This window comes from Tarenaya hassleriana, unplaced genomic scaffold (assembly GCF_000463585.1).
Source record: "Tarenaya hassleriana unplaced genomic scaffold, ASM46358v1 Cleome22, whole genome shotgun sequence".
Taxonomy (NCBI): domain Eukaryota; kingdom Viridiplantae; phylum Streptophyta; class Magnoliopsida; order Brassicales; family Cleomaceae; genus Tarenaya; species Tarenaya hassleriana.
Window position 1 is genome coordinate 2,107,294 of NW_010965541.1, and position 13,579 is coordinate 2,120,872.

The 13,579-nt window shown below is 38.8% G+C and overlaps 2 protein-coding genes across 3 annotated transcripts; one reads left to right on the top strand and one right to left on the bottom strand.

The window, feature by feature from the left end:
- Window positions 1-3,633: 3,633 nt before the first annotated feature.
- Window positions 3,634-8,090, bottom strand: LOC104815091 (CBL-interacting serine/threonine-protein kinase 26). Of its 2 annotated transcripts, none has more exons than XM_010543404.2 (15): window positions 7,859-8,090; window positions 7,219-7,427; window positions 6,930-6,992; window positions 6,750-6,821; window positions 6,507-6,614; window positions 6,329-6,409; window positions 5,843-5,896; window positions 5,635-5,760; window positions 5,457-5,546; window positions 4,953-5,075; window positions 4,743-4,853; window positions 4,554-4,667; window positions 4,405-4,461; window positions 4,253-4,327; window positions 3,634-3,904 (listed from the first exon to the last, which is right to left on the bottom strand). In XM_010543404.2, the coding sequence occupies exons 2-15, from the start codon at window positions 7,387-7,389 to the stop codon at window positions 3,830-3,832; spliced, it is 1,320 nt and encodes a 439-aa protein (XP_010541706.1). In that variant the 5' UTR covers window positions 7,390-7,427; window positions 7,859-8,090; the 3' UTR covers window positions 3,634-3,829. The 2 variants fall into 2 exon arrangements, with proteins under 2 accessions (XP_010541706.1, XP_010541707.1); XM_010543405.2 differs by having other exon boundaries at window positions 7,219-7,681.
- Window positions 8,091-9,175: 1,085 nt separating this feature from the next.
- Window positions 9,176-10,717, top strand: LOC104815092 (calmodulin-7). Its single transcript, XM_010543406.2, has 2 exons — window positions 9,176-9,341; window positions 10,177-10,717. The coding sequence occupies exons 1-2, from the start codon at window positions 9,266-9,268 to the stop codon at window positions 10,548-10,550; spliced, it is 450 nt and encodes a 149-aa protein (XP_010541708.1). The 5' UTR covers window positions 9,176-9,265; the 3' UTR covers window positions 10,551-10,717.
- Window positions 10,718-13,579: the final 2,862 nt, after the last annotated feature.

Sequence of the window (13,579 nt, forward strand, 5' to 3'; positions counted from 1 at the left end):
TCCGATTCCAGAACGTATTTGGGACGACATCTCGCTGGACTTTATCGAGGGCCTACCTGTGATAACCCAGAGTACCGTAGGAGGGCGGGGAGTGATCGCCGGTGCAGAGGCACGGACAAGGGGCGGCTCCTGACGAGCTTCTCGGTAGGGGGTACAGGGATGAATCGAACACACCAGAATGAGAGAGATCCGAGGGTTGTATAGGTATGGGACTATACGGTCTAAGATAACATAAAAGAATTAGTTGAGCTACTCATAGTAACAAGGTACACCTACCTTTTTGGTTGACTATCCCGAGAGAACTCCAAAGTTAAGCGTGCTGACTCTGGAGCAATCTTAGGATGGATGACCTACTGGGAAGTGTCTCGGTATGCGTGCGAGTGAGGACAAAACACGCTGAAAGGTCTCGGGTTGCTGTGTGAGGGCAGTTTCGACAATTCGTAGCGGCAAACCCTTTTTTTTTGTCTGAGCTTCCCGAGCATTCTCGAATTCTTGTTCTTCCGTGCCCGCTTCGTGAGGATTCATCGTGGAGTCTACCTGCAAAGAAAAACAAGCAAAACAACCTACCCATGGCCATCTAACGTCCTATGATGCCTAGAATGTGAGAAGAATTATGATGCACGACGTTATAACACCGGTGAAAAACCCGTGTGATCACAATCAACTAGCCGTTAGAATCTCTTATGTTTGTCATGTTTCCTTTTGTTGTTTTGGTTCTTTTCCTTTATATTTGGTTGTATTTTCGAGCTGAACACATCAGATTTGAATAAGAACTTTTCTGCATTATTTTCTTTAGCTTTGGTGTGTCCAATTTCGCTAATCTCTTTGCTTGGTGTGTCCGAGCATTCCTTGGTCTATCCGAGGATATTCCTATCACTTCCTTAGCCCATTCACGTCACTCCTAGTTTTAGAAGTAAAGATCGAGTGCCTTAGAGCCATAGACTAACTTCTGAAATCTTTCCACCGATTACAATCGAGAATCACCGCCAAAACAGTTCCACCGGTGAAGAGGTAACACGACATCTCTTTCTATTACATTTTACTTTGAGTTCCTGTTTTGTTTTGATTTTTCTATTCACAAAACCTTGAGAAAAACAAAATAAAGAAGTAGAATGTCGGGAGAAGGAGACCCCAGCCACAACGCACTTGCACAAATTCTGCAAGACATACAAGAACGATTGGCACGACTAGAGGAGTTACCAAGGAGGCTAGAACCTATTCGGGTCAATTTTCCAAGGCGTGAAGAACCTGTACGAAACCAAGAACGCACACCCTCTGATCCTCCTCAACGACAAAGAGACCACAGGAACAATGTGTGACAACCCAGAGTACCGTAGGAGGGCGGGGAGTGATCGCCGGTGCAGAGGCACGGACAAGGGGCAGCTCCTGACGAGCTTCTGGGTAGGGGGTACAGGGATGAATCGAACACACCAGAATGAGAGAGATCCGAGGGTTGTATAGGTATGGGACTATACGGTCTAAGATAACATAAAAGAATTAGTTGAGCTACTCATAGTAACAAGGTACACCTACCTTTTTGGTTGACTATCCCGAGAGAACTCCAAAGTTAAGCGTGCTGACTCTGGAGCAATCTTAGGATGGATGACCTACTGGGAAGTGTCTCGGTATGCGTGCGAGTGAGGACAAAACACGCTGAAAGGTCCCGGGTTGCTGTGTGAGGGTAGTCTCGACAATTCGTAGCGGTCGCGGGTTGTTACAGATGGTATCAGAGCCGGTACTCTCCAAGTACGGTGTGGTTCGAGGACGAACCAGGCCGAAGCTGGTGGGCCTGTGACAACCCAGAGTACCGTAGGAGGGTGGGGAGTGATCGCCGGTGCAGAGGCACAGACAAGGGGCAGCTCCTGACGAGCTTCTGGGTAGGGGGTACGGGGATGAATCGAACAAACCGGAATGAGAGAGATCCGAGGGCTGTATAGGTATGGGACTATACGGTCTAAGATAACATAAAAGAATTAGTTGAGCTACTCATAGCAACAAGGTGCACCTACCTTTTTGGTTGACTATCCCGAGAGAACTCCAAAGTTAAGCATGCTGACTCTGGAGCAATCTTAGGATGGGTGACCTAGTGGAAAGTGTCTCGGTATGCGTGCAAGTGAGGACAAAACACGCTGAAAGGTCCCGGGTTGCTGTGTGAGGGTAGTCTCGACAATTCGTAGCGGTCGCGGGTCGTTACACTACCCAAATCTGAGGGTTTTGATGTTCTTATGGTGGTGGTGGATCGTCTAAGCAAGTACGCCCACCTGATTTGCTTGAAACACCCATTCACCGCGACTCGGGTTGCCCAGGTCTTCATCAAGGAGATTGTTCGGCTGCACGGATCCCACGCTCAATTGTTTCCGACCGAGACAAGATCTTTCTCAGTCACTTTTGGAAGGAATTGTTTCGTCTCGTGGGGACCAAGCTGAAATTCAGCACGGCTTATCATCCGCAAATGGATGGGCAGACCGAAGTGGTAAATCGCTGTTTGGAAACCTACCTGTGTTGCTATGCTTGGCACATCCTCGCACCTAGGCAAGGTTCGTTACTTGGGTAGAATTTTGGTACAACACTTCTTACCATACCTCCCTCAAGACATCTCCATTTCGGGCAGTTTATGGCAGAGAACCGCCGAGTTTAATCCGCTTTGAGCCAGGGTCGACGGCAAATTTTGAGCTGGAAAAAGAATTGCTGGAGCGTGATGCAATGCTAGGGGAATTACGCCACAATTTAGCTGAGGCGCAGAACCGAATGAAACAGATGGCTGATAAGTCCAGACGTGCACAAGAATTCCAAGTGGGAGAGTGGGTATTTCTGAAGTTACAGCCTTTCCGTCATCAGTCTGTAGCACACCATAGCAACCAGAAGTTGTCGCCACGTTTTTATGGGCCGTTCGAGATCGAAGCTCGGATTGGAATGGTTGCGTATCGACTTAAGCTGCCAGCGGACGCTCGCATTCACCCAGTTTTCCATGTTTCTCAACTGAAACAAGCCAGGGGTAGTCACTGTTCGCCAACGGCACTCCCTAGCACACTTTCTGCCAGTCTGCACGTCGCATTGGAACCTGCTGCCATCTTGGATTTTCGCTACAATCCAGAAGGATTTTTGGAGGTCTTGGTAGACTGGGTTGACTTACCACCACATGAGGCGTCGTGGGAACAAGCAGAGCTATTGGCGGGACAGTTTCCCCAATTCCAGCTTGGGGACAAGCTGAAGCTTCTTGCCGGGGGTATTGATAAGCTCATGAGAGTCTATACTAGGAAGAGGAGGCCCAAAGGGATATTGGCGGCCCAAGATCTGAGGGTGGGGGATCACAGCATCGGAACAGAAGATTCTACTGGAGGGGAAGCAACAGCACAAGGAATAATCACCTAGGCCAAAACCGTTATCGACACACTCTGTACGTGGTCAACAGGATGTTGCAGAAGGACACCTCAGCAGTTTGTTAGCAGAGGAGCAGCTATATTATGTTCGTATTTTCTTTGTAGAAATTATCTTTGAACTTTGATCATATTCTGGAAAAAGAGGTATGCCTCTTGGGATGATTGTATTTCCTCTTTGATTGAATACAATTGGTTATCTTTTATCTAAATCTACCTTTTGAATCTATCATATACGACTTGTGAATACATCATAAAAAAAAGTAAAATACAATATACATAACAACTTATGCCTTGGAATCTCACGATTTATTAAAAACAAATACAGAAAAATAAAAATAAAACAAATCCTTGGAAAAATCCCATGTGATAATACATCCATCCCAGCAGTTTGTAATAAAAAAAAAAACATGAATGTAGTCTTTTGTCTTCTGAGAATGCCTGGCCGGGTTTCACTTGCTTTCGCCGGAGCTTTCGTCGGTTTTCCAAACCACGTCGGTAAGTGACGTCGACAAGTTCTTGTAGAACTTCAAAGAACATAAGATTTTCAACACCATCAATGATTCGCATACTGAAAATTACAGATGGGCATTCGGTTCGGTTATTCATAAACCGAACCAAATAACACTTAACCGTAACCGAATGGCAAGGATATTTTTATAACCAAAAAGAAAACGAACTTGAACCGAATATATAAAAAAACCCGAAAAACCGTAAATTTCTTTCATCATTAAAAACCAAATCTGGACCGAATCTAATATAAATCCCGAACCAATAAAGATTTTTAAAGATTTTCTAAAACCGAAATGACCACTCGTACTGAAAATATCCAAGACATTGGTCTAAAACCTGTAAGAAACTGTGTTTTTACGTACCTTGTGGAATTCCAAGGTATCCCCTTTAGCTTTTCGGACTTCAACCATATGAAGAGATGGTGCTACTTGAAATATCTGCTTCAAACATATACATTCAACATCGGTTTAATGGTGAAAAAACCGAGATTTCCGGTTCGGAAAAAAAAGCTTACCTCGGTGGCCACTTTGAGGTTTCCTTTCCTTCCGACTTTCAAGTTTTCTAGCCTCATCTGGTTTCCAAACAACGAGAAAATCCCGTTTTCAGTGTTGTTTTTCTTACGGGAGAATGCTCTATGCATCGCAGGAAAACTTTCCTTTTTACCTTGTAGTTCTTCTTTTGGACATCGAAACCGAGTGGTTTGGCAGCTTCTTCGATCTTGTTTACTAGTTCATTTGCAGGGCATTTAGCTGCAAACCTCGTTTCCCGCTTGAATCCCTGAGACCATATGATAGAAAATTTCATCGGAAAGATTCGACACATGTAACTAAGTCACTATTCTAAAGGACATACTGCTTCTTCTTCGAATAAATTCCCGAGATCCAGAGCTTTCGACATCGATATCAACTCAAAGGCATTCATAGAGGCTGGCTGCACTTCTTTCTTCTCTGTAACATGATGCTCCTGTTTTTTCATCACGTTATGAACATTTTCCCGAGTAATACTAAAAAAAAAGCGCTTAACTGCCTTACAGATTTCGGAATACATGATTTCACTACTCACTTCTGAATCTTTAAAAACAGCTTCCACATCATCCAAGTTTGCATCTTCCTTCTCCTCGAACACGGCCGGTTTGTAACCTTTCTTAAACCACACATCTTCCAAGATCTCGGGTATTGTGATACGCTGGCATATTAAGATACAAAATCAATTATGCCAACCGAAGATATTAACAACGATACACATTAATTCTCAGCAAAACCCGTGACGGGAAAATTTTGAGATATATGTACTAGGTTTATAAAGTCTACGTTATGCCTATCCGTAGGGGCATTCAAACTTTCATGCTTAAATACGGGGAAAAGGTGTATCAGGCGTTTAGGTTCATCAAGATTTGCCATTAAGCTGAAAGCTCAAATTTTCCAACACTCAATTAAGGAATGGAAGTTCTGCCCGATAAAATAATAACTACTTGTTAAGCCCGAACACCTTATTGTCTAGACTAAAACCAAGCTGGGGTTATAGAATTTACGGGTCTAAATGTTGAAGAAGAAACAAAATACTTACAGTCATGGGGTTTGGATCCAAGATTCGAGAAATCAGCTTCTTAGCACCAGAAGATAGCCATGGAGGACAGTTGAACTCAGCAGCTGAGATCTGTAAAAACATAATGAAAGCTAACATCACAACTGAAATCGAGAGAATAACGGCGAGGGAAGAGACACTAAATAAGAAACCTTCTTACCTTTTTGTAGAGAGTCATGAGATTAGAGTCATCGAAAGGTAAATACCCTGCAAGTAGTACAAACAGTATGACTCCACAAGACCACAAATCTGCCGTTGCCCCATCATAACCTTGATCATTAAGAACCTGGAGAGAGAGAGAGAGACAAAGAACCAATTAAAGAACCGGACAGAAAATATTTTAGGACAAGATATAGGACAAAGCTTACCTCGGGAGCAGCATAGTTCGGAGTTCCACATGCAGTATGAAGAAGACCATCATCCTGTGAAATACGCCGTAAGTAAAGAAATTCCCAAACTCTAGGAGCAACCAGATAAATCTAAAGACTTCAGATCTTGGAAAATTACAATATGTTTTGCCTATTAATAGATGCACTCCATACATCAATCTCTTAACATATTCTAAACCTCACTTGTCATGTAACTATAACACCAGATTATAGTGACCACCTTGAATTGAATCCGTAAAGGATGAACCATAAATAAACAAGTTGCCACTTTAGCAGCTTAGCTTTATAATCTCTAATACGTTATTTAGAGGGCAAAAAGAGAAGTATTCCCTCATTTCGACCATCGGGTGACTAAATGCCCGTTCCCTAACTAGTCTTTGAAGATAAAAAATGAAGAATCAGACAAGTAATGAGAATTCAGACAAAGTAAAAACTCACTAAGAACAACTAATTCAACACTTTTACCCTGACTTGTTGGGAGAAGGCACTCAAACCAAAATCGGAGACTTTCAGGTTTCCGTGAGCATCTAAAAGCAAGTTCTCGGGCTGGGAGAGAAAAATGAAGATATTAGTTAACTGCAGAAGTAATGTAGATACTATGCAACTGGGTCTATGCATCGTTAAGACAAAACCTATGTTGCACCTTTAGGTCTCTGTGGTAAACACCTCTGCTGTGGCAGTAATCAACTGCATTGATAAGCTGCTGGAAATATCTCCGTGCTTCCTCTTCTTTCATTCGCCCGTGATTTACCTTCACAATATAACGAAAAGGTTTTATACAACATAAAACCACAAAGCGTTTCTCCTATACAAAATCCTGAAACACTGATCAAGATTCGTAAACATGACAAACGAGATGCAAGTAAGTCCTGTGGAAGAAACTCACAATTTTGTCAAAGAGCTCTCCACCAGTTACAAACTCTAGGACAATGTATATCTTTGTTTTGCTTGCCAAAACCTGAAATGACATCGATCAAAACAGGAACTGATAAACTTTTAATTCCCGGTTAGACATAAGAAAGCAAAAGAAACAGAGACAGCCAGAACGAGGAGGGAGGAGAGAGACCTCGTACAGTCGAACTACATTGGGATGGGTTATAAGCTTCATAGTTGAGATTTCTCTCCTTATCTGAGAAGGCAACCCAAAAAATAACTGTGACATACTTCGCAAATCGATCTAACTGTGAACATATATACCTTAGATAATAAACATGACAGTTCCTCTTACTAATAGACCAATCTAAGGCATATACCAAGTAAACATGACACAGAAATCTCGTTTTCTTTGTCCAGGAAAGAGTCAGATATGGCGGATCAAGGGGTAAAAAAAAACAGACAAAACACACAGATTTTACCTGTTCAGCCATCTTATGCTTCAGAACTTTCTCCTTGTCAAGGATTTTCAGAGCCACAGCCTCTCCTGTCTCGGAATTCCGAGCATACCTCACCTTTGCAAACGTACCTTCACCGATCGTTCTCCCCACCTCGTATTTTCCGACCCTACGTTTGACCTTTGGTTGACTCATGTTTCTACACTCACTTCTTGGTCGTCACAAGCTTTTCTCTGGAACGCTTACGAGGATTATCAGAAAATTTCCCCCGAGGAATTCAACAGAGCCAGCCAAAATGGCTCAAACCCACAACACATTCCCCCACCCCCACATCAAATCTTAAGGAAACTGTCGAAGAACATGTCCCTTAACACTCCACAGTAGCTCAAATCCACAAGAATTTCAGAATTATGCACATACGGGTTTATTGTTCGTGCAAACAAACGAATTCGAATTCTCGACCTAGGGTGTGGCAACATGATCATTCCTGTACACATATATACAGTAAATATCGCAACCCAATTCTTCTTACCAAATCTTATCTTGGAATTCACGTGAAACCCAGAAATACACAAAACGCTGTTTTGAGGATTAGCAAGCTTATACATACATACATACATATACACAATGGTAGACACATGTATCGATAGTGAAAGCAACATACCCGCAGATTGGCCGGAGGGTTGGTCCCGACGACGCACCTGAAACAGGAATTAACGGAGCCTGTCCGAAAATCAAGCAACTTGTGGAAAATTTTCCCAGAAAAATAAAAAACCACGGCACAAAATCACAATCATGGAGGAAAATTTCCTCAGGCTTAGAGGGAGGGAAGGCGAGATCTGATGAGGGAAAGGATGAAATGATCGTAAAGCGCTGCTCAGAAGAGCTCTTGCAAGCAGACAAAACACATTTATTGTATCTTTCGTGTGGGACAGTCGACTGCTCCGTCACCTCCACTTGTGGGGGAAAAAATACCTTCGAATACCAAATTTCGTCCCCCTTTTTTTCTTTTTCTTTTTTTTTTTCCTGTTTTGTTTGGTCAAAGTGAAATTTAATTATGTGACATAAGATTATGTTTCAAATCATTTTTAAATAATATTACGTATTTGGGTCACTTATTTTATTAAATAAAATTATCATATTTATAGTTCTTTCATTTTTTTCATATTTTAATTTCTGACAGAAATTTAGATTTTTCGCAATATTAACTACAAGTATCAAATTTTTCTTATACTTGTATATTTTTTTTCAAGTTTTGAATGATTAAAGAGTGACATGAATAAATAGATTATATTCATTGCAATTATATCACAATATACTGTTTATTTATTAATCAAGCTTTAGTTTTCAAAATTTCATAATAAATAAATAAAGGTATTAAAATTTCTAAATAAATATAAATATTTTTCATTTAATAACTAGCTATTTAAACATTTATATAAATGCAAATAATATTGTCATTTTAACAGATTAACTAAACAATGAAAATATTTATATTTGAAGTTAATAACTATTAATAATTGAATATCTATATTTATATGAATATTTCAAATATCTGTAATAAAAAGTATGAAATTATTTATATTTGGATTTTTATAAAATAGATTTATATACTCTTTTTTTGAAATTATATTATATTTGAGTTCCATTTAAATTGGTCCTTTATTAGTAAACATATATATTTAAAAATAGGTTTACTTTTAATTTTTTATTCATTTTGGTTTTATTTTATTTAGATTCGATAACATTTATTTTTACTGAAAATTTTAATTTTTAAAAAATATGATTATATTTCATTTCATGATATAATAAATTTTATGCACCTGATTTGGAGTCCTAATATTTAAACGAAATGAGTAGAATAACAAGAAACAAGTTCAGAACTAAAAACAAGTGCAGTGACAAAAAAAGAAAACAACAGAGAGGGCAAAAGCGTCAAATCTACACGGACGCTTTTTCTCTGGGATCCCTTGCATAACTCACAACATTCTCTCACGCGCTCTAAGCTCCTGAGGAATCACTGCAAAGAATTTTCTCTGTTCCCAAGCGGTAGGAAGGAAAAAAATAATCAATGGCGGATCAGCTCACCGACGATCAGATCTCTGAGTTCAAGGAAGCGTTCAGCCTCTTCGACAAGGACGGAGATGGTCTCTTCTCTCGGATCTCTCTTGCTCTTTTCTTTTTTCGTTCACGATTTCGCATTTGTTTGTCGATTTTGATCATCATTTCGTGCGATTCGTCTTGTTTTCGTGTGATTCGTGGAAGATCTAGCTTCATTTCGCGCATGTGTGTGCCTCGTGTTCTTGGTTGATTGTCCGATTGATTCGTTTTAGGGTTGGATGATTGTTCGTTTCCCACATTTCAGTAGTCGGGGACGATGTTGTGTATAACTTTCTCGTGTCTGCTTAGAAGATCGAGATTCCTGGTCGTTTCTTTTCCTATGATCTTCTCAGAGGTCATGTGATGGATTGAATGGACTTAGGAAGGATGCAGAAATGGGCCTTCTCCGTCAAACTTGCATGATGTCTTTTGTTGCGTCTGGAGAAACTGCTTGTGCCTATTTCGAGTTACTATTATAACTATTGAAAGGTCTGACGGAAAAAAGGATTGATTTTTGATTTTTGTGGATGTTTCTGTTCATAATGGAGATCAAAGTGCGTTGTGAACTAAATCAAATGGACCGCTTTATTCTTTTCCAATTCTGTTTCTGATCTCCAATTGCGGTGTGCCATCCTCTTCTTACGAATGGCCTTGTAAGCTTAGAGTTAGCTCATCATTGTCCTTTCCGCCTTTAATTGGAAGCCGATGATGGTCAAATTGTTGGGGTAAAGTGCCTATATCAATTCAGCTTTCCAGAATCCAGATTAGGAAGACTTGGGGGACAGATTTGTCTAGTGCATGTGTTAATAAACAAGAATCTGCCTTGCTAAGTTAGTAGAAGTTCTGGTGATACCAAGTTGATCTGCCTGAATCCTGTTGCAGGGTGCATCACTACCAAGGAGCTTGGGACAGTGATGAGATCTCTCGGGCAGAACCCAACGGAAGCTGAGCTGCAAGACATGATTAATGAGGTGGACGCAGATGGAAATGGTACCATCGACTTCCCGGAGTTCCTGAACCTGATGGCACGTAAGATGAAGGACACTGATTCGGAGGAAGAGCTGAAAGAAGCCTTCAGGGTGTTTGACAAGGACCAGAACGGTTTCATCTCAGCTGCCGAGCTCCGGCACGTGATGACAAATCTTGGTGAGAAGCTGACGGACGAGGAAGTTGACGAGATGATCCGAGAGGCTGATGTGGACGGCGACGGCCAGATCAACTACGAGGAGTTTGTCAAAGTCATGATGGCCAAGTGAGAATCTATCCCCTTTTGTTAAACCAAAAAAATCAGATGTCCCAAATCCCCTTTCCTATCCGGGAAGAATATTTATGGAAAAAAGAACCAACAAGAGAAGAATCGGAGAGGTGTAATGACATTTTCTATAATCTGTTTGCCTTTGGGTTAGAACATGTTTTTTTTTTTTATAAGGGTTAGTGATTCCATTCCATCAAAAACTTTCTTTACAAATGCTTTTCTTTTTGTTGGTTATAACATGTTTGGTTTTCTTCTTGATGATTTTAGTTTTGCACTCGTTGTTTTGTGTTGTTTTTGCCCCGTGTTTAAGGTTACGGAGCTTTTAGAGTTTTTAGATTTCAAAAATAAAAAAAATTAACCAATCAACTTTTTATAAATTTGGTTTTTCTAAAGATTTGAAAAACCATTTTGATATTTTTTGGATTTACAAAAACCAAAATCCAAAAACCAAAAACAAAAAATTCAGAGAGTGTTGAGGTTAGTTTTGATTCTGTCTTATCTCATGCATTGTCTGTTGTTTTTTTTTTAATAAGCAAATAGACGAATCGTATCAATGTCAATCTAATAGGATATAAAAGTCAAATGCTTAATACAAATTCTTCGAATCGAAACGAATAAAGAAAGAGTAAAAAATAATATTTAAGCGAAAAATTTTAATTTTGAATTTATTTAAATAATATCTGATAAAATATAAAATTTTATCTTTAAAAAGTATAATCATTTACAATTATTTTTTTCTAAAATACCTTGAATTCTAACAGCGTTAACTAATTAACGTTTTTTTTTACCCTATGAAACTAATCTGGTTTTATCAAATTTTCCACATCAGTGTTAGGTGATCAAAGTACAGAAAAAATGTAAAAATGTAAAATACAAAATACAAAAAATATATCATATATATATGTACACTGACAAATATATACACTTATACATTTCCATAATTTTGATGTTGTTTGTATTTTCTATTTATTATTTATTTCATTTGATGCGGTAAATTTTCGTGTGATACTGAAATTGAAAATCGACAAGCCAAATCAGCTACGTTCTTCGAAAAACATTACTCAATTTGTCATTAGATATCGCATAATAATTAGAGAGAAAATTATAAATTGATTATTTTTATTGAAGATAAAAAAAATATTTTTGACAAAACTTTAACAAATTTATTTATTTAATTTTTTCTTTTTTAAATAAATATTTTATCAATAAAAATCAATCAGAATTGAAATAAAATGAATTATTTTATTCGTACAACTCTGATAAAGAAAAATAAAAAATAGAATCAAATAATATCTTATTTAATCAATATAGATATGCAAAATATAGAAATAAAATCAAATCTAAATATCATATAATATTCTAATATAATCTTTATATCTTTTGATATTTTCAAAAATATTCTTCGTATCTTGATAATTATCACGTTGTTACTCCACTTTTATTGGACTTTTTTTTTTATTATTATTAAAGAGTAACAATATGGGTAGCGTGAATTTATTTAACAAGAGGTATAAGTTTTTTTAACAGACAAAAACGCGTTTTCTTTTTCTTTTTTTCATGTATAATAAAGGAAAAATCTTTAAAAAAATCGTCAAGATAATTCCGAATATTTTCAACTTCTAAATTCATATTTATCTTTTAAATTTTGACAAAAAATATAGATAATTTGAGTTTTTGACAAAACCCTAATCTGAGTGCAAACGACGTTAACTATTTTGACAGAAGACGCTTACGTGATTTTTATTAACTTGATACATAGGATTTCACGTTAGATGAAGTTTGTCCGCTGAATAAAATTCTATCGGAATGGTCAATATCTTTTTTTCAAACATTTATATATTCATTTGTTTATTTTATCATCAAGACTTTGGCTAAGATTGGTGTTTTCAAACATTTTTTAAATATGAAGACTTTTTCTGATTTTTATCTTGTAAAATTCAGCAAAAACAAATATATGAGGATAGAAAAAAGTTTTAAAATAAATAGATTAGTTTTTAAAATATAAATGTAATGTTATCTAATATTTTATAAAGAAACTTGATAATATTCTTAAAAATATTTACATATTAAAGATCGATTCTAAAATCATCTGACTACACGGTTCCCACGCCGACTTGATATAGTAGGGTTAGACTGACCTTTTTTTTTTTTTCTTTTTTTTTTTTTTCTTTAGTGTTGTCTATATATTTGAGGGCTTGCTCTTCATCTCCTCGTTTTCTTCAGCAAACTCTCTCGTTCTTCTCCTCGTTCTCTTCCTGTTCCCTTTTCAGAGATTCACCCTCTCTCTCGTCGCGTGCGTATCTGTTACGCTTAGGAATTTGGTATTCTACATTGCTCTCTGCTTCGAAGAGTAAGTATTCCAATCTGGTTCTCGATCTCGGCAGGCGTTGGGTTGTTCTCGTTCTCGTTTGATCCAATCGAATTGGTTCCGGGTTTTTTCGTTAGGGTTTCTATGGATTTGAAGTTTCTGAAGATGGCGAAGGAGACTGAGAGATCATTGGTGGATGATCAAGTGGTGGCCGCCGACGCCGAGACCAAGTCGCCGTGGAAGACTACGGAGCCTCCCGCAGATACTGTCGACCCTTCGGTAATGGGGGCTGACTCGTGGCCTGCACTCGCCGACGCGCAACAACCTCGACCGCGGGATCCGCCCCCTCCGCCGGAGGCTGCCAAAAGGATCACGGCTTCGACTCCCACCGCCGCTCAGGTTTTGCTGTTTATTTTACAATGCTGGTTACGGGGTTTTTACTTCCTACTCTTATGTTTTCATCATTCTGTCTTTTAGATTTCTGCCCCTTTTGGATTAAAGAACATTGCATATTCAAGCATGAACTTTGCCGCTCGCTTGACATAAATTTCTTGCTGTTTTGGACGGTATAGGCTGTAACTGGAGTGCCAAGATCACAAGCCGGTGGAAACACTAATCCTACTCACCGGAATCCATCTGGCCACCATCCAAAACCAGTCTATAGGCGCAGCCAAAATGCTCAACCGCCTTATCTTGTACACCCAGTACATTACATTCAGCCA